Source organism: Carassius carassius, chromosome 44 (assembly GCF_963082965.1).
Source record: "Carassius carassius chromosome 44, fCarCar2.1, whole genome shotgun sequence".
Lineage (NCBI taxonomy): Eukaryota > Metazoa > Chordata > Actinopteri > Cypriniformes > Cyprinidae > Carassius > Carassius carassius.
In genome coordinates, this window is record NC_081798.1 from 25,017,914 (window position 1) to 25,039,944 (window position 22,031).

The following is a 22,031-nucleotide window of genomic DNA, read 5'->3' on the forward strand; positions in this document are numbered from 1 at the left end:
TAACTTGTTCTTTTTAAAACGGCAGCAGAAACTCTGTATATTCATGCAGTGAGCGCATGTCAAAGAGTAAATCCGATCAGAAGCTTGTGACATGTAAACGGGCATCAACCCGAGCACTTTATTCAGCGTTCATGTAAACACTACGTTCAGATTCGTCAATCAGAATGAATTCATTCCGATGGAAGCAAAAAGTGTCCATGTAAACGCACCTAATTAATGTTTGGATAAAACGTAAGGCAATCAAACTAAGCAAGAAAAGGGGTAGCCTACAAACAGTTTTATGATACTTAATTTAGGGCCAAGACTCAATTTTTTCAAATATATATATATACAGTGAGTTTTTCAGATGTTTTGAGCATCCTTTTTTCTCCTAATCAAAAGTTACAAATCTCACCTCAAGATCCACAGCACATCTAGTGTTTAATCACAGTATTCTTGAAAATCACAGATGCTTTCTGTTACCATCAACAACAGTTCACAAGTATCTATTGTTATACAAAGAAAGAACAACTTAACAAATGTCACGTCATTAAAATGGAGGACTGTAACTGCAGTAATGCTCTGCATACTTTTGTGTAGTTCGAGCAATAGTGAAGGCAGCCAGGCTGAAGAATTTCAGAAATGCAATGCAACTGTCAGGCTGTGTGTCAAAGGTGAAGGCATGCTTATACTTGTCTTGTTATTGATTTAAAGATGATATTTTTAGACCTGACCTCAAATTTCTATCATGTGCCCTTACAGCTGGACTGAGTCAGATGCACATTGATTGCCTTCCTCGGATGCCATTAGCAGGAGGTCAGCCAGAGGGAAGAAGAGTGCTAATGCAAGGGAATAAGAAAGATATCACTCATATTTACTCATGTTCACTCCTGTGAATAAGCAAAAATCAAGAGCATAACCTTGTTTTGCTTTATTTATTGAGTAAGAATACAAATGTCATTGAAAATACATTATTAGGACTAATACAAGCAAGTTGCAAAGTCTGCTTGTGCATTAGAGGACTAATGAATAGTCTAATTCCACATGGCACTCCTGGATAAGATGTTAACAAGGCACAACTGAAAAAAAATGTACAAACCCTTAGCGAATTACTCTAAAAGTTTTCCAGCATAGAAATACGCAAGAAAATCCATCACACCTTTAGAGAAAGAATTTTAAGCACAAGACCTACTCTGGAAGAGACGTAAAGACTGCACTGCCTAGCTGTAGGCATGACACTGTGGATGATTAAAATAGCACTAGAACACGCAATATCCTCACAGCTTTGAGCTCTAAAGGAATCGGAAGAATGTGCACAAAGTCTGTACTATTTTTGCACAGACACTTAAAGATGAAAGTCTCCTACAGCAATAATAATACGCCACTGATCAGGTATTGCATCCTAATTGTTCGTGAGTGGTAGCCAGCCCTGAAATTAGAGCCATTTTTATGATAAATTCCATCAGTGTGACATATTAAAGAACTCTATGCTTGGGACAAACACATGATTATAAAAGCTCTTTATGCATATAGTGCTGTGAAAATGTAGGCCTCAGAAAAGCTAAATGAAAGTTTTGGAGTGGTCTAGTCCTGAGTTGAACCCAATTCAGATGCTGTGGCAAGACCTCAAACAGGCAGTTCATGCTTGAAAACCCTCCCATGGGGCCACACTGTGTGATGGCCAATGAAAGACTCCGTTTGGATGCAGTTAATGTAAGGGGGCAATTTATTTTCCACATGAGTGATAGGTGTTCGATATCTTCATTAGAAATAAGTCGGTAAAAGCTGTATTTATTATGAAATATACACAAGAACAGACAGAATCAAGATCACAGCACTGACCATGGCTGGTGCAGCGTCAAATGAAATGCACCAGGCTATCTTCACACTCTCTGGGGACCATCAATTTGAACGTCTGGCAGGTCAGTTTATAATTAAGTCCACCATTGTTGTCCCAGTACTCAAATCCTTTGACCCGGTAGCAGATGGCGAACTGAAGCATGGCACCTGGTTGCAGGATGAACGGCGGTACAGGCAGGTGAAAACGAAACATGTCCGACTCCAGATCTGGCCCATCTCTGTGAACGGTGGAGATCCAGCTCGCTTTACTCTCCGCACTGCTCTTCCACTCGGTAAACGAGTATCGTACCGTAACCTCTTTCTCATAGGCCAAGTTCAGCACTTGCACGGTTCCAATAATTCCCAGCTCAGAGCAAAACACCTGCTCCAGGCAAACTCGCTGCTGGCACAAGCGCTTGAGGAAACCAGCCTCGGCATGCATATTGTCAGGGAAGGAAGGCTGGAAGTAAGGTAGAGAGAGCTCCAGCTTCTTCCTGGAGGCCAGCTCAGAGCTCGCCAGCAGTCTAGTGATGACGTGGACCGGCACCATTGGGTCCTCGCTGGCCTTGAAGAACTTCACATCTTCCAGTTCCAGTCCTAACGAATCTACGAAGCGGACCTGCATGTTCCTACAGGTGTGCTCTTCTGAGGACGACGAGAGGGATTTAGCCCGTCTCCTCATGATGGGTTTTGGTTCTGGCTCACACGACTGCCTAAGACTGACGAAGGGCTCCTGTGGAGGACCTGGTTTTGGGCTGGGGGGCCATATTGCCACAGGGGTCCTTTGTGGGGTTGGTTTGGGGCTGTAGATGTCTCGAAGATGAAAGGTCTTGACAGGTCTAGATACTTCACTAAAACCACTTGTGAACTGCAAGGCAGGTCCTGATCCATGTGCATGGGATTCCATTCTCTCCACGCTTTCTATTAGCAAAAGGAGAAAAACATGCCAATACAAAAAGGTTTATGTTAACAAAAAGACATTCAAACATTTTAAAATATCTGTGTTCACTATTCAATTCTTCATTATTTTCTTCAGTATATTCTACCACTTAAAACACATAAATGGCAAAAGGAAACAAAAATATAGTAAAACAGTATATTAACACTAAATGTTCAATTTTACACCTGGCAACAGATTCTTACCTTACTGTAAGGTGTGAGGAAATATAAGTTTACAAACTACGAAGAACGCCCTCGTTGTGTGCACTTAAAACTAATATAGGAACATGTTTATTATAAAGTGAAGTCCTCTTCTCTTCACCCAGTGTTGGATGTAATAAAATAAGAGCGAGCTCCTGTGACCTTTAACTACTGACCCCACGGGAACTATCTCCCCGAAGATTATTATTAGACCACCGTGCATCAGATTCTCACGTCCTGTCTGTAAACAATGCATAGCGCTAATATTTCAGACAGATCTCGAAGCGAATCTCGAAGCAAAAAGCACGCGTCGCTCGCTTACAGTGCACATGGGGTCTCAAAACATATTTACAGTATCGTGTAGGCTTCACTGTAACCCTATGACACTACATTTCCCACACAACAATGCGCCCTTCACCACATCCTCATATACAAGCTTCGGATAATTAACTTCATATCGATTAGTGCAACGCACGAGACGAAATCGATCTGACCGACTAATTTGACCGATGCATCTCATTACAGACAGGCTGATCCGCTCGTCGCTGGATTATTTAGGACAGAACGGTACAGATGCGCCGAGGATGAAAGGGAGCAGTGCGCGAGAGAGTCGATTGATCGTGGGAGTAAACATCACATGATCGGAAAAAAATGGACATGCCTTCAGATCAACGGAAGATCCGTGCATATAATATGAGAGAATCCATCCGTTCTAGAAGATCCAGGCTGCTTTGAGAAATGCCAATGATGGGAACGGTTTTACAGGAGAGTCCTGTGCCTAACAGTCGTTCGTTTGATAGAACAAAAACTAAAGTTTTGGGACATGCACAAAGGTAATGATAAATAACCTTTAACTAAGGTCATGTTTTATTTACCTGCTAGGTCATCCATTTATAAGTAGTAAGCTTCTTCTTTTTTTCTTTTTTTTCTTTTTTTTTTACCAAATTTAGCTGCCTTTATTTCTGAACTGATCCTAACTAACCTGACTTTTTCACCGAAAGCAAAAAAGCACAAAAGAACGGTGGCCGACAGAGCTCAACGCGCTGCAGATTGCAAAACACATGCAAATTGAAAAAACACCAACAAATAAAAAAAAAACATCATCAGTTTGACAACACAAGTGTTGCAATCTATGGAAGGCCAAGAGGGTCAAATACACGCGAATTATAACGCGTTAACAACACGTTAAATACGTGTATTTCACGCGTAAACAACACGTATTTAACGCGTTAAATACGTGTTGTTTACGCGTGAAAAATCAGCGCGTATTTAACGTGTATTTCAAGTGTTAAATACACGTGAAATACACGTGAAAAATCAGTTTGAACGGGTTAATGTCATTGGCTGCTGAGGACTTGGGTCAAACCACTTCTGTGAGCTTAGAGGGGTGTACCATTCATAGACAGGCAACCACCATTTACGGTTTTTCTCAGTAACTTTTGTGCATTTTTCAAAACAGAAATGAAATTCTCAAAACTACTTGTACAACCTTCACATCATCTAGTCTTCTATACACATCATAAAACCAGTTTCTCATTCTTTTGAACGAGTTGCGATTGCTTTTGTATGTTCATGCAATTGATTACACACATTTATCTGCGGTTTCCTACATTATCATTTGCTAATGTCATGTTGCTCAAAACGTATTATATAGTTTTCTGTGCAATAGTCTTACCCCTCAAAACATCTAGTCTTTAGTTCATTGTATAAGTCATTAAATGCAAAATGGTTAATCTAGTTGTCACAAACTGCCGAGCACACTTTTTATTTTTATTTTTACACATTATCATTAGACTTTTTGTCAATTTGGCATGAATTGTGCAAGTGAATCTTGACTAATGAAGAGAATGTAGATGATAAACCAATGATAAACCATTTCTCTGAAATAGCTCAAAGGTTCATGTCATGAGTCTTCAGTTGGAAAGCTTATACTGTATAGACAGAGGACAACACAAGAGTTATACATTCTGACAATTTACTTATTTTCATCTTTGTGCCCATATTTATTTTTCCTTTTCTATATCACAAAAATATTGTAAAGGATTTTTACAGTCTCTTTCAATCAATATCCCACATACAGTAATGTGTAAATGTATACTTTTGAAATGGATATATGGCATATATAAGCATATGGCATACCGTTCAATACAGTAGTTTACACCAGAACATACATCAGTTATAGTAACAACATGACTAAGCAATTTGACTGTCAAATCCGTAAACTATGACACAAGGACTTGTCATTCTGATGGCACTGACATGTTCATTGACACAGATATTTATTTTTTGAGAGATGAACTAAGGATTTTGAGCAGGAGACTGGCTTTTGCAGGTAATCCATGGTGTTTTGCTATTTGTATGAGTTGTTTTGTGAAATGCACTTACTGTTTTGCAAATCTCAAGGATGATTCGAGAAGTGTACCAAAGCGACTGAGAAAAACTGTAACGTGCTATAGATCAGCTTATTCAGCCTTATTATTTTGTCTTTTTTTCTTTTCTTTTTTTTGTATAGCCTATAGAAATAATATATTTAAGTTTCAGTTGAATTAAAAACTTATTTTTTACCACTCATGCCTTTTTGTAAATAAACACATTAGTGGACATTCTAGCTTTAATAGTGGTCACTCTTAAAGGGTTAGAAGTAAAGCAACAAATCTGTTTTATGGATGGTAACTGTAAAAGTATTACTGAAATATAATTGGTAATTAGTTACACTACTAGTTACTGCAAAACTAATATTATTAAAATAACTAAATTATTAGTAACTACTTACTGCTCAACTCTGACTTTCAGTAAAAAAAAAAAAAAAAAAAAAAAAAAAATTATATATATATATTTGGACATTCTCCTGCTGAGAAATAACTGATAAAAATGTAAGAAAAAGAGAAATTATTTATATCCGTCTTATTTGATATTCAATATCTCAGGACATAAATAAGGTAAGTTAAAGTGTATCTGTTTCAAATGTTTTGGTGAAAGTATAAGACTTAAGTTAGCATCAAGCATTAACATTTGTGAGGGGGAAATAGTTACAATTTAGGTAAGCAATCAATTCAGGTTTAAGATACAAACCATTGAAATCAATATCTGTCTTTAGAAAACAATCATCTTAGTAATCAACAGCTTTTATTGTGCTTACATTTACAGCTATCGCCAGCAGGTGGCACTTATTGAAACCTCTTTTTATTCAGCAATTCTGCACTTTTTGTTCAGTGATTATGCACTCATCAGACAATCAGTAATTAGGTACACAGGTGATGTTATAAGACATAAGCATTTAAGACTTTCAGGATTAGAATGAGAGCTTGTACTAGGGTCAGGACAACAGAAGTATTCTACTGCTACCACCATAATAATAAATAATAATTCATTACATTTATATAGCACTTTTCTAGGCACTCAAAGCGCTTTTACATAGTAAGGGGGTATCTCCTCATCCACCACCAGTGTGCAGCATCCACCTGGATGATGCGACGGCAGCCATATTGCACCAGAACGCCCACCACACACCAGCTTACTGGAGGAGAGGAGACAGAGTGAAGAAGCCAATCAGCAGATATGGGGATTGTTAGGAGGCCATGATGGTCGGAGGCCAATGGGCGAATTTAGCCAGGATGCCGAGGTCACACCTCTACTCCTTTCGAAAGACATCCTGGGATTTTTAATGACCACAGAGAGTCAGCACCTCGGTTTAACCCTCTGGAGTCTAAGGGTATTTTTGGGGCCTGGAGAAGTTTTGTCATGCCCTGACATTTGTGCTTTTTTCAGTTTCTTATAAATATCTAAATGGTTAAAGTCTAATCTCACTGTAATCAGCACAAACTGGGCTATAATAATATGTCAAATGCATGCATGTACATGATTGTGTTTTTGAGAAAAAAACATGTTATGCATGGTTAGTGAAAAACAAAAAATGTTAAAACACTTGAATAAGGCAAAAAAAAACACAAAGAACAACGGTTCCCAGGATTTTTGAGAACTGGAGCTTGTAGCCTAGAATTTTTCTTTCTAAATTATGTGAAATTATCTTGTTTACTCACTTACAGAAAACAATATATTGATGTAAATTTTCTAAGACACTTTTTGTTGGTAAAAGTCATATGCGAGTAGGCATCAACTATCATGAATATCATTGTGATTTACACCTGAGAAGACAAAGGCCTGCATAATGAGCTGCATAATGAGCTGCATAATGAGCCTCTCAGTCATATGTGCCACTGTGAGTGAGGAGTTACAAGAAAGAATGTGAAGACAAAATAAATCTATATAATTTTATGTTTGTAGTTTATTAAGAATATATTTAATTATCCCACAACATAATTTAATATCCACTTGGGAGAGCAGTTAAACAGTTTATCAGAAACAATCAAAGCTGACTTTCAAACTAATTTTTTGCACCACTACTCCAGTCACACAATCCTTCAGAAATCCTTTTAACAATCTTATTTTCTACCAAAAAAAAAAAAACATTTATTGTTATTATTATTATTATTATTACCATTATTATTATTAGTATTAATGTTGAAAAGAGCTGAGAATATTTTTCAGATTTTTTAGGGGGGGGGGGGGGGGGGGTAAATTAAAAGAACACCATTTTTTGTTACATTTGTTACAGTTACATTTATTTGTTACATTTATATTATTTACATCAAGCTTTTGAATTGTATAGTATTGTATATTGTTATTGAAACTTCATATTATTTCACTTGATTATACATTTAGTCAGGAATTATAGTTTGGTAAAATGTTTACACGTTATGTGAAAACTAGTACAAGTATATAAATAAATAAAAAGAGACTTACTCATGTTTATGATCTCTGCTGAATAAAGTGCTTCATTCTTTTTTTTCTGAGGAAATCCATTTCTCAAATCCTCAACCACATCACATTTTTTTGGGGTGATTTATGTCTTAGTCCTCATTGCGAAGCAAACAGTAAAATAAAAGAAGTTGAAGAACAGTCTCTCTGCGTTGTCTTCTGTTATGGGCGTGTTTAACCCGCGCGCTTCAGTTTGAATCTGAATAGCGCGTTCAGCGAGGGGGCGTGGTCACATTAGATATATATGGAAAGCCAAATGGCTCAGAATACGCGTGCTTTTCAACACCGTATTAATTTTAAAACGCCGTTTTCATAATGCCGCCAGGCGTTAAATAAGCGCCGTTACGTGATAAGTTAACAGTTTGCAACTATTTATTAAATTGAAATGATAGCCTACTCAAAATATAATATAATAAAAAATATATATATATTACTTTCTTATTAATTTAACTGTTGAATAAAATCATTTCCAAATTTGCACTCATTCGTGCCTGGGGTGATAACTTTATGAGACAAAAGCTATATGTATAATTGTAAGGGCTATCATTGCCATCTTCGCGCTCTTGCAAACTGGATGCTCTGACTTGCCGTAGAGTCCTTGTAGCCATGAGAGGTGTGTCCATGTAGATGAGTAAATAAATCTGCAAGTCTTTGTGGAGTGAAGCAGATGGGTGCGATGACATCGGGTGAGAGAGGTGTGCTTGTGACAGTAGCATGCGCTGTGCAAGCACTGGGAAATGCAATTCCCCCCTTCTTTGTATTCCCCCATAAACGGTACAAGGAATACTTTATTCAGAGTGGCCCAACTGGCAGTGCTGGAAGTGGAAACGCTTCAGGATGGATGCAAGAGGAAGACTTCTTGTTATTCCTTGAGCACTTCGCAAAGCACACAAAGGTCAGCCTAGACAAGAAGGTTTTGCTTTTGATGGACAACCACTGTTCTCATATATCAGTGAAAGCTATAGACTTCTGCAAAGAAAAGGGGATTGAGCTACTTACCTTCCCCCCACACTGCAGCCACAAACTTCAGCCACTGGATCGCAGTGTCTACGGCCCATTTAAGAAAATGGTGAACACTGCAAGTGATGCGTGGATGAAGATGAATCCTGCCAAGACGATTACGATATATGATATTCCAAGTATTGTGAAGACCGCCATGCCCACAGCTGCAACACCCAAAAACATTACAGCTGGTTTTGCATCCACAGGTATTTGGCCCTTCAACCCTGACATTTTTCAGGAGTGTGACTATGCACCCTCACAGGTCACTGACCGGCCAGACCCAGGTACATCATTGACATCTGGAGCTTCCCAGCTGGACTCTCCTCCAACTCACTCTGGGACGACCTCCTCTTCTCCTCCAACCAACCTGGGAACGACCTCCTCTCCTCCAACCTACCTGGGAACGACCTCCTCTCCTCCTCCAACCTACCTGGGAACGACCTCCTCTCCTCCTCCAACTCACCTGGGAACGACCTCCTCTCCTCCAACCTACCTGGGAACGACCTCCTCTCCTCCAACCTACCTGGGAACGACCTCCTCTCCTCCTCCAACCAACCTTGGAACGACCTCCTCTCCTCCTCCAACCTACCTGGGAACGACCTCCTCTTCTCCTCCAACCAACCTTGGAACGACCTCCTCTCCTCCTCCAACCTACCTGGGAACGACCTCCTCTTCTCCTCCAACCTACCTGGGAACGACCTCCTCTCCTCCTCCAACCTACCTGGGAACGACCTCCTCTTCTCCTCCAACCAACCTGGGAACGACCTCCTCTTCTCCTCCAACCAACCTGGGAACGACCTCCTCTTCTCCTCCAACCAACCTGGGAACGACCTCCTCTTCTCCTCCAACCTACCTGGGAACGACCTCCTCTCCTCCTCCAACTCACCTGGGAACGACCTCCTCTCCTCCAACCTACCTGGGAACGACCTCCTCTCCTGAAATACTGAAATACTCACTGATACACCAGTGAAACAAGCACTGATGGAAGAACAACAGGGAAGAGGAAAGAAAAGACAGAGCCTTGTTGGTAAGAATAAAGGCAAGAAACAGAAAAAGGAGAGAAAGCCCACCAAGAAAATGTTGAACTTTGAGGATTCTGACATCTCAGATGAGGAAAACTTTTGTGTTGTTTGCATGGAGCCATATGGCAACTCAAAGCCAAAGGAGGTCTGGGAAAAATGTGCCCTATGCAGTCTCTGGGCCCACAAAGCCTGCACACACACACACACACACACACACACACACATACACACACACACACTCACTCACTCACTCACACACTCACACGTTTTTTTGTCAGAAATTGTAGTTTGTTTATCAAGTATACTGTTAAGTAAGTTCGTTCAAGTAGACACATTTACACACACACACACACACACACACACACACACACACACACACACACACACACACACACACACACACACACACAAAAACACACACACAGTTAATCAGACAGTCTGTTCCAAAGAGGGATTGAGACATTGTTCTTTTATGTCAATAAACCTGTTTTTGAAGCATATCTTATAGTGTGGCATTCATTTTTGCTTCTTTTGTGTAATTGTTACAACTTACCCCAGCATGTGTTACAACCTACCCCGGTATTGGGGTAGGTTGTGACGAAGGTACTTCATGTATTTGACACCAACTCACAAGGTCTGTGATATTCTTGTAGAGGATTGAATTGGTGCCATTTGTAGTGAACACTTGTGGGTACTTTGTATAAAAATTTGAGAACTCTAGCTACAAAATTCAGTGAGTTATAGTTACTGAAGCAAAAAGTGTTACAACCATACCCGGTCTCCCCTACTTATTGGATCAGCTATTAAAATAGTTCAGTTTTGTAGCAAAGTGATTATGTTTTGTTTCATAATTTTTTATTAAGTTAATTTAGAAAAGCGTTTGGAGCATTTTTTGTTTGTTAAATATAAGTATGTTTTATCAATTTAGCCTTCTCAAATCATCACGACTTGCCTACAATAAAATCTATAGATATAAAACAGTTGAAGCATATGACAATGTTTAAACGTTAGACCCAGATAAATATAAGCTATATCAAATAGTTTGTGTAGAGATGCTTCAGGACAGGGAGACGGCAGCATGATCACTTGCATTTTTTTCCCGTGGATATGCCATCATTTTTGCTCATAAAGCTAAGAGTAATACATTATTCGTAACTGCACACACAATATCAACAAAACAGTTGCTCGTTCTGCCGTGTTGTCTTTAATAGGAGTATAAAAATGAACGAAACTCAGTGAAAAAAAAATATTATATATATATACGTGTCTAATGAGGAGATGACGAGGCGGGATTTCAACTTCATCCTTGCGACACCGATTCAGAAAACACTAGTTTATTAGTAAATAATTAAAATATCTTCTTAAGCCTATTGTTTGAACGCAGAACTGTTCAGCTGTGCTTCTGCGGGACACAAAACACCGTCGAGCCGCTCTTTACAGTCGTGGCATCACGGTCTCTTGTTGTTTCCACCAGCGCAGCAAGTTTTTTTTCATTGCTAATTGATGAATGTCTAAAATATTAAAGTAATAAGAAGTCTAAACAGACTGGAGGCCCGGCCCACATCTGAACAATCGAAGCCCGGCTCGAGGGGGTAAAAAGCCCGTTGGGCTCAGGCTAAAGTGCAGGATTCTAGTGTCTGTTGTTGAACCACAGGGAGACCTTCAGAGTCGCAGAAACTTTTTCCCCTTGAATGGCTCATTGCACCGGTGCGAGCTCAAGAGTTTTTTTTAGTCGCAACATTGAGAAATTGTTTGAGGCTTTGAATAAACTGGAGCGAGTTTTGTACTACAAGAAGTCAATCCCAGACGCATATAATAATACTGGGTTGCAACAATAATAATAATAGGCCTATTGATGTCACGGTTTTACTTGTAACTTCATAAAACAAGATTTCAGTGTAAAATTATGTACCATCATTTAGAGCGGATTCTCCTGATTAAAAAGAGCCCAAAACTATGTCAAATCTGTCATTTATATCTAAAGATTTTCCTCATAAATTTATAACACACATAAAACTGCACAGAGAGCATGTAGTTTAGCCAAAAATCTATGGTAGCTGTCATGTAGGCTTTTCACTCATAACTTCATGAAAAAAGCATAGGCTATATCATGAAAAAGACACGTCACTATTTGCAGATTAAAAACTGTCGAAACTCACCATAAAACATCATTTAGATCTAAATATACATTTCATAAAGCTATAACACATAGAAAAAATTTAGGTAATGGATCTTAGCAAAAAAAAAGTGGTTTCAGTCCCGTGCCGCTTTACCTCTTAACTTCACCAAACATGCACAGATCCTTTGATCAGATCGAAAGATTTAGTTCATAGAGCTGTGACACATGAAAGCAGACTGGCGCACTGAGGCTGCAAAGAAAAACAGCTCGATACTTCACGTTTCGTTTTCATTCATAGCTTCAGGAATCATGCATAGATCATTATTTTCAGAAAATTATCCCAATTAAAATGAGCCCAGGGATACTGTAATCCAAATATATTACTCATATTGCTATAACACATAAAACCCAACAGGCACAGCACGACAAATAACTTTAGTTTCACTTTGCGCTTTTATTAATAACTTCATGAAACATTCATAGATCATACGTCATTTTTTTTTTCAGAAAATTTTCCAGATTAAAAGGAGCTCAAATTCATTGTAATTTGTTCACTTAATCTAAATATATTACTTACAATATTATCACACACATGAAACCATTCAACTGAGAAAAAGCATAGGTTACGTTTCCATTCATAACTTCATGAAACATGCATAGCTCATGGAAAATGTAAAATTCTCTCAATTAAAATTATAGCCCAATTATACAATAATCTGTCATTTAGATTTGAAGATATTCGTCATCGAATTATAACAAAAAAAAAAAAACTCCAAATGCGCACATGCTGCAATATTCTCATGGTTTTACCTTTATAACTTCATGAAACATGCTCTGATTGTGAAAAATGGCATATCATTATTTACAGCAGATTCTCAAGATTGAAATCAGTCCAAAATCAAAACAATCCATTACGATCTTTCATATGTAAATAATACCTAAACCCATGAATCAGTTGGAGAGCTCTTTTAAACATTTGACAGAACATAGTGTTACAACCCCTTGGCTCAAGGAGTAGCAACATGAATGGAGAGTCCATAGAACATAATCAAATTTGCACAAATATGTATTTTAATCAGAAAACAGACATAACTACATTAAGGTAAAACATAAAAAATATAAAGATACAAAAACACAACATGAAGCCTTGGACTGGAGAGCGTGAGAAAGTCCGCCTGACCACCAAACAGCAAGACCAGCAGAGACCAAGCCCCAATCTCCTTCCCTCCCGAGCGTAAGAAAGCCAGCATCTTATAAGCAGCATGGTTAATCACAATCAATTTTCCACACCTGCATCACAGCACTTATCCTAAAGACACAAAAAGTGTTATCCCCGAGACCCCTGCTGGACAAAATAAAATACTACAGCCCCTTGGATCGTCACAGTAGAATCAGACTATAACTTTTAGTTATGAGTTGGTATTTTTGTGTATGGCAACAGTATTTAAATAGTATACTTCGGTGAGTCAAGAGCTAAACAAAAAGTCCTATTTTATTACAAAATACTATAACTTTTTTAAACTTTATACTATCACCACAATTTTAAACATATACATCTTAACTTACCTTATTTATGTCCTGAGATATTGAATGTCAATAAGATGGATATGCAAAATGTCTCTTGAGGACTCAAAATTTTCTTACATTTTTATCAGTTATTTCTCAGCAGGAGAATGTTCAAACAATTTTTTTTCACTGAAAGTCAGAGTTGAGCAGTAACTAGTAATTTAGTTATTTTAATGATATTTATTTTGCAGTAACTAACTAATTACTAATAATATTTCAGTAATAATTTTACAGTTACCATCCATAAAAATAGATTTGTTGCTTAATTACTAAGCCTTTAAGTTTAACCACTATTAAAGCTAGAATGTCCGCTAATATGTTTATTAACAAAAAGGCATGAGTGGTAAAAAATAAATATTTCATAAAACTGCAATTTAAATATATTTTTTCTATAGGCTATACAAAAAAAGACAAAATAATAAGGCTGAATAAGCTGATCTATAGCATGTTTAATGGTGGTTGCCTGTCTATGAATGGTACACCCCTCTAAGCTCACAGAAGTGGTTTGACCCAAGTCCTCAGCAGCCAATGACATTGACCCGTTCAAACTGATTTTTAACGCATACTTCACGTGTATTTCACGTGTATTTAACGCGTATTTAATACGTGAAATACACGTTAAATACGCGCTGATTTTTCATGCGTAAACGCGTGAAATACACGTATTTAACGTGTTGTTGACGCGTTAAAATTCGCGTGTATTTGACCCTCTTGGCCTTCCATAACCGACCGACTAGACCAAGCAGCTTACTTATGATATAAAAAAATCTCAGATTCTGTCAATTTTATGGAAAAGGTCAATAAAACAGCTGGAGAACAATTGTCACATAAAATTTAGCCTACCTCAGGAAAGCAATTGAATGACCATAATATATGTAATAGGGGCTGATACACCCACTCTTAGATACCCAATAGAGGGCAGTAAACCCGCTCAGGCTATTCAATTAAATGAATAAATGTATAGGCCTTGGTGTAGTACATGGTCCTTTTATTCATAAAAGAAAAAGATAAAATAAAACCTACATCTATACAACAAACAATGACAAAATATAAAATAACAAACAGACAAAACCCCAAACAGGAGGACGAACCGGGGGCCGAAATGGCTAAGCTGGAATATAAGCCCTGGGGCTGGATGTGGCAGTTTCAGCTCGTTCTAATACAACAATAAAACCTGTGCCACAACGTAATATACCACCAAACAAATCAACCACTAGTGTTATCACTGCATCACACCGCACACACTGGTAGCTAGAATACTGCTCCGCCAGATACAAGGCCCCCAGATTAACAAAACAAATGAAATATACAATATCACATAAGGTCAATCATAAACAAAAACAAACAAAGTAATTCACATAACAGAATCAAATAAATCAAATAACCCCAAAATAAATACAATGTTCAAATGATAATCAAACGAAACGGAAAAATATAACAAAAACAAAATGTAACAATTCGATTATAATATCCAATACTGGGAAAAACAGTGGCCTACTATATTAGCTCCCAGGTAGATCTGCTAAAAACACAATTACAGATTTAAATACATTTCATACACTATAAAAATCTACACATTACATTTAGACATATTGCTTGTAACTCTATATTTTTGTTAAAAAAACTACATTACCTACATTACATTATGTTTCCTATATGAAATGTCTCCTAACACCAATAAAGCAACTGTGCTGCCAAGTTCGTCCCTACCATAAAAACAAATCGCATACTTAAGGACAAACACACACTATTTATAACGCATAATAAATCAAACGACCTACCCGGATATCATCAGCAATACGAACAGCAGAAGCACGATAAGAGACGTACAGCTCCAAATCAGTGATCGCGATGCCAAAATTGTTACCGGGTATCGTCAGCAATACAAATAGGGGCAAGCATGGTAAGAGACGTATAGCTCCAATTCAATAACTGCAATGCCAAGTTTGTTGCTAGTAACCATCAGCAGCACAGATCGGGACGAAGGGAGAACTCAAACTGCAGTGCAAAGACGCTCACGCAGTACAGCACCAAACCACCATGTACCTCTCTCCCGTGTCGCGCCATATCGCATTTAAACTAATATAAGCGGAAGTTACGTGACACGCATTCGTACGTTGCATCATAACATAACCACACCCACTACATATAGGCCACAGCACGTTAGTTGGCTAGAAAAAAAAGAGCTATAGAGTATTTAGCTAAATATGTGTAGCCTATTATATTACACATTTATTATATTTTTACTTGTATCATTAGATAATGCTGTTATTATAATAAAAAACGCATTATATTTCATTTGAATTATTTTTAGTACTACCAGTTTTTTTTTCTTGAGAAAAATGAATGTCTATCTTGTGTACCTAATATTTATCCAAATTTAGCTTTAGTGAGGCAAGGTTGAAACTTCGCCGGGCAGAAGATGACACAGACCTCCAGTCAGAAGCAGAGGAGGGGAGGCCAGTAAAAAGAAAAACCAAGTATGTCGCAAATCTGCTGAATCCAGGATAATGTGTGTTGCACTCAGATTTTGCTCAGTTTGTCTACATAGCGTTAGTCTTTAAACTAAGGCATGAAAAGATTTAAGCATTTAAGTTGCCAAATTTCTGTAAGAAGTATCACTGAAAAAATAGTATGTGGTGTAGTTGGTGAGAAACCGTAATTGTAGGATTTAATTTACTTCAAAACCTTAGTTTTATCGAGTTTTATTCATAGATGGGTCTCTTTAGAGTAGGCAGTGTAAACGGGCCTTACACGGCTGTAGGGTTTTAAATAATTTTAGTTTTCTCTCTTCAAAGACCAAACCAGCACTTCCTCTCGAGTCAGGAGGAGTCTGATGAGGAGTCTGTGAAGCGCAAACCAGTCCTCCCTAAGGTGCCCTCCATTCCACCTCTTCCGTCACTTTTGCGTGATGCCATTTCCTGATCAGATGAAATATTTCCGCCAGCTAGTCAACTTGCCTCTCTGCAGCCGTTTCACGCCCTTGGACTTCCTGAGTTGTCCTACCATCATCCCTTTCAAACGTCTCGCCACCATGGAACTCCTGAGCCATCCTACCATCTTCTCTCTCAATCGTCTCGCCACCATGGACCTCCAGAGCCATCCTACCATCTTCCCTCTCAAACGTCTCGCCACCATGGAACTCCTGAGCCATCGTACCATCTTCCCTCTCAAACGTCTCGCCACCATGGAACTCCAGAGCCATCCTACCATCTTCCCTCTCAAACGTCTCGCCACCATGGAACTCCTGAGCCATCGTACCATCTTCCCTCTCAATCGTCTCGCCACCATGGAACTCCTGAGCCATCCTACCATCTTCTCTCTCAATCGTCTCGCCACCATGGAACTCCTGAGCCATCCTACCATCTTCCCTCTCAAACGTCTCGCCACCATGGAACTCCTGAGCCATCCTACCATCTTCCCTCTCAAATGTCTCGCCACCGTGGAACTCCTGAGCCATCCTACCATCTTCTCTCTCAATTGTCTCGCCACCATGGAACTCCAGAGCCATCCTACCATCTTCTCTCTCAATTGTCTCGCCACCGTGGAACTCCTGAGCCATCCTACCATCTTCTCTCTCAATTGTCTCGCCACCATGGAACTCCAGAGCCATCCTACCATCTTCCCTCTCAAACGTCTCGCCACCATGGAACTCCAGAGCCATCCTACCATCTTCTCTCTCAATCGTCTCGCCACCATGGACCTCCAGAGCCATCCTACCATCTTCCCTCTCAAACGTCTCGCCACCATGGAACTCCTGAGCCATCCTACCATCTTCTCTCTCAATCGTCTCGCCACCATGGAACTCCAGAGCCATCCTTCCATCTTCTCTCTCAATCGTCTCGCCACCATGGACCTCCAGAGCCATCCTACCATCTTCTCTCTCAATCGTCTCGCCACCATGGAACTCCTGAGCCATCCTACCATCTTCTCTCTCAATCGTCTCGCCACCATGGAACTCCAGAGCCATCCTACCATCTTCTCTCTCAATTGTCTCGCCACCATGGAACTCCTGAGCCATCCTACCATCTTCTCTCTCAATCGTCTCGCCACCATGGAACTCCAGAGCCATCCTACCATCTTCTCTCTCAATCGTCTCGCCACCATGGACCTCCAGAGCCATCCTACCATCTTCCCTCTCAAACGTCTCGCCACCATGGAACTCCTGAGCCATCCTACCATCTTCTCTCTCAATTGTCTCGCAACCATGGACCTCCAGAGCCATCCTACCATCTTCTCTCTCAATCGTCTCGCCACCATGGACCTCCAGAGCCATCCTACCATCTTCTCTCTCAAACGTCTCGCCACCATGGAACTCCTGAGCCATTCCATCTTGCCCCTCACCTTATGCTCTATTTCCATTTACAATACTTTTCTTTGTTACAGCTGGTAAGGATTGAACAGTTTTTAAGATGTTCTGGTTTCAGCATTACTACGAGATATCATTGCCAAGCAGGAGGTGATGTGTGATATGCAAAGAAATCTGCTGCGGATTGTTCAGGATCTTTCTTCTACACCTACACCACATGGACGGAAGTTTCCTGCCGTTGAGGGATGCTGAGGCTCTTTTGTCGCTGGACTGTGACATTAAGACAAAGCCAGAGAAGAGAAAGGCCTTGGTAATAATTACTTTTATCATTAGTAGTTGGACCAGATTTTTTTTCTGAACTTTTTTTTTTTTTTTTTTGCTTTCTCCGCAATGAACATTCATATTTTCAAAACGTTTTTTTTTTTTTCCAGGTACTGACACTGGGCCTTGCTGGGGGCGTGACCCTCAAGGACACTGTGTGGAGGGTCATTAAGATGCTTCTTCAGAACGACTTGGCCTGCAAAATCAATTGGACCGGCCTCCATTGCAAAACATCATTCCAGGGCCTAGAAGTCAAGAATGTTGTTACAGGTAAAAGTGTTGATTAGATGTACCAGGCAACATTTTTAGGTTCATTTACCAGCTTCGTAGTCACTTCGATGAGCTGCCACCCCTCAATACAGCGTGAATAAAGGCTCTTGGCCGCCTTCAGTGTAATGGCCACCGTTTTTAGAGGCAAATCTTTGTTTGTATGTTAACAAAGGACATAAATGCAGAGAAATGACTTCGTTTTTCAGAATAACCATGTACGTGTGAAAGGGGTGTTAGTCTATCGTTCGTGGTTGGACTACACATTATGATATAGTCTGGCTTGTCAGGCTATGTCTCTTTTGTAAGGTCTGGGTCTGTTTAACTCCATAGTGGTAAATAAACTATGAACAAATTATGCTATCCCTTTCCCTTAAGTGTGTCACACAAAGTCAACAGAAGAATGGGACTTAACTTAAAGGACTAAATGAAATTTAAGTTTAAATGGCATTGCCTGTCTTTACTTGTCTTTAAAAAGTCTTATTATACTCTGAAACCTGCCATGATATCTTTTAATTGTTTGTTTCTAGAAGCCATTCGGAGAAATCCTGGATGCAGAGAATCTACGAACCAGGAGGTGGAGAAATGGTTGAGGCGTTGGTTGTATTTGGCTGGCGATCGAGACGGGGGTAGGAGGAGGAGAAGCACAGTCCTCCACCACCAGCGACCCACCAACACATAGTCAAGCACACATCAACACAAAGTCAGACACACACACATATACATTTCACTTTGGCCCGTTTCTGGCCACACTTTAAAGGGTTAGTACACCCAATAATCAAAATGATAACTAATAACTCACCCTCATGTCGTTTCAAACCCGTGAGACCTCAGGCCGGCGACACACTGGATGCGTGGCGCAAGCGTCTCAGCCGCGTGCCGTGTCCGTTTTTAATTCGGCTCCCATGTTAACAGGTTAGAGCTTGTAGACTGCCTGCGTGAGATGCGCGGCTCGAGGCGCGCGGAAAACGTGTGCATGCTAGAAATAGAACCGACGCCTATTTTTCACGCGACACGCAAGCGTGTTGGAAGCGTTTCCAGGTAAAATATAATAGGAAAATATGTTTATATGTAATTTTGTACACAAATAAATATAAATTCATGACATTTTGATGTTTGAAAGTCTATAGGTTGACATAAATTCAGGTATAAATGTAATTAAAAAAATAAATAAAAAATTATCAATTTTTAAATGTTACACCTGTCAAACAGTCTATTTGCACGGTTCTGGTGTTTAAAGACATAGAAAACGCGAGGCAGCCGCCACGCTACTGACATGCAGCAGACGCGCCACACTCACGCCACGCAGCCAGTGTGTTACCAGCCTCAGTTTATCTTCGGGACACAGTTTAAGATATTTTAGATTTAGTCCGAGAGCTCTCAGTCCCTCCATTGAAACTGTGTGTACGGTCTACTGTCCATGTCCAGAAAGGTAAGAAAAACATCTTCAAAGTAGTCCATGTGACATCAGAGGGTCAGTTAGAATATTTTGAAGCATCGAAAATACATTTTGGTCCAAAAATAGCAAAAACTACGACTTTATTCAGCATTGTCTTCTCTTCCGTGTCTATTGTGAGAGAGAGTTCAAAACAAAGCAGTTTGTGATATCCGGTTCACGAACGAATCACTCGATGTAACCGGATCTTCTTGAACCAGTTCACCAAATTGAACTGAATCGTTTTAAACGGTTTGCGTCTCCAATAAACATTAATCCACAAATGACTTAAGCTGTTAACTTTTTTAATGTGGCTGACACTCCCTCTGAGTTCAAACAAACCAATATCCCGGAGTAATTAATTTACTCAAACAGTACACTGACTGAACTGCTGTGAAGAGAGAACTGAAGATGAACACCGAGCCGAGCCAGATAATGACTCGTTCACGAGTCAAGAACTGGTTGCATTGGTTTTCATATCACCAGTAGTTCTTTCGGACAGTTCAATTCAATAAACCGGTTGAAGAAAACGGTTCACCGGTTCTTTTGCGCTCGACCTAATGACTTCATTTGCGATGATTGTTTTTGATGTTTTTTCAATTTGCATGTGTTTTCTTAAGTTGCAGCGTGTTCAGCTCTCTCGGCCACCGTACAAAAGCACCTTTGCATCCACCACCGAATAATAGCATCAGTCAGTCATCTGAACCTGTGAGTAGATCAGCAGCAATGGTTTATGCGTGAACTTCATTTAAAAAAAATATATAATATAATAATTAAATAAGAAAAATTTTTAATAGTTAGCATCGGTATAATTTGCGTATGTATGACACTGGACTATATATAAACCAGTCATAAGGGTAAATTTTTTCGAAATTTAGATTTATACATAATCTGAAAGCTAAATAAATAAGCTATTTATTAACGCATGGTTTGTTATAATAGGATGATATTCGGCCAGATTCAACTATTTGAAAATCTGGAATCTGAGGGAGCAAAAAAAATCTAAATATTGAGAAAATCACATTTGAAGTTGTACAAATGAAGTTCTTAGCAATGCATATTACTAATCAAAAATTAATTTTTAATATATTTATGGTAGGAAATTTACAACATATCTTCATGGAACATGATCTTTACTTAATATCATAATGATTTTTGGCATAAAAGAAAAATCTATAATTTTGACCCATACAGTGTTTTTTATTTTTATTTTTGGCTATTGCTACAAATATAACCCAGAGATTTAAGACTGCTTTTGTGCTCCAGGGACACAAATGATGTCTGATCATGTCTGCAGGATTCTCAGCAAAGGTTAAGAAGGACAAGACTGGACAAAAACCCCTCAGGCAGGATAGAAAATAATTTGGCACATAGATGACTGATTAAAATAAAGGCAATTGAAAAGATTGAGAATTTATTTACAGTTGTTTAAGTTATGCATATTGTTACAGGTCCCTGGCAGTCGGGAAGACTGTAAGCAGTAATCAAGACAAGAATTAGTTGTTTCCTTAACGGCCCTCTTTGTTGTCTTTTAATACACATACACATTTGTATTTCAGAGTCAGTAAGACACTTTGAATCACAAAATGATTCATAAACATGTTGGTAAAAAATAATACACACTGTATAGATTAAATAAACAATAAATAAATGATAGCAACCTTAACCGAATGTACAGAGATGCCATAATTCTTACAACTGGTCTAAATTCAGGTAAGTATCTTAAGAAAACAACTCAAGTAACTTAAGTATTTCAGGTAAGTGATACATGAGTAAACTTTTCTATGACATACTGCAAGTGTCTTAAAATTATTAATAAAATAAATAATAACAAATTGTTTGAACATTAAAACATGTAAATTACAGTTTGGTATGACAATTAGTTAATTTAGCTAACCTTGACATTAAATGAGAGAGAGAGACAATAATTAGTTGTTTCCTTAACGGTCCTCTTTGTTGTCTGAGGATGCGCAATCGTCATGGTAACTCTACTCTCTCAACTGTCACCCAGAGTTCAGAAAATGCAGCTGAACTACACAGTGCAAACTCATCATATATTTAAGTAATTAAAATAAAACTTATATATACACATGTAAATAGAAAGGAATGTGTAAAAATAAAAACCAAATATATATACATAATTTAATTTGTGTCCCAAACTACATGTAGGGTGGTCACAATATTACATTTTACTATAACCTAATTATTATAATA

At 38.9% G+C, this 22,031-nt stretch overlaps 1 protein-coding gene across 3 annotated transcripts; it reads right to left on the reverse strand.

Moving 5' to 3' along the window:
* Positions 1 to 895: 895 nt before the first annotated feature.
* ppp1r3db (protein phosphatase 1, regulatory subunit 3Db) lies at positions 896 to 21,763 on the reverse strand. Of its 3 annotated transcripts, XR_009427433.1 has the most exons (5): positions 21,715 to 21,763; positions 20,479 to 20,523; positions 1,822 to 2,739; positions 1,139 to 1,217; positions 896 to 1,058 (listed from the first exon to the last, which is right to left on the reverse strand). XR_009427433.1 is itself a non-coding variant. In XM_059538107.1 (4 exons), exons 2-3 carry the CDS (start codon positions 20,504 to 20,506, stop codon positions 1,838 to 1,840), a joined length of 930 nt encoding a protein of 309 aa, XP_059394090.1. In that variant the 5' UTR covers positions 20,507 to 20,523; positions 21,715 to 21,763; the 3' UTR covers positions 896 to 1,217; positions 1,822 to 1,837. The 3 variants fall into 3 exon arrangements, 2 of the variants coding, with proteins under 2 accessions (XP_059394090.1, XP_059394091.1); XM_059538107.1 differs by having other exon boundaries at positions 896 to 1,217; XM_059538108.1 differs by lacking the exons at positions 20,479 to 20,523; positions 21,715 to 21,763 and adding an exon at positions 2,962 to 3,292 and having other exon boundaries at positions 896 to 1,217.
* Between the last annotated feature and the right edge of the window lie 268 nt (positions 21,764 to 22,031).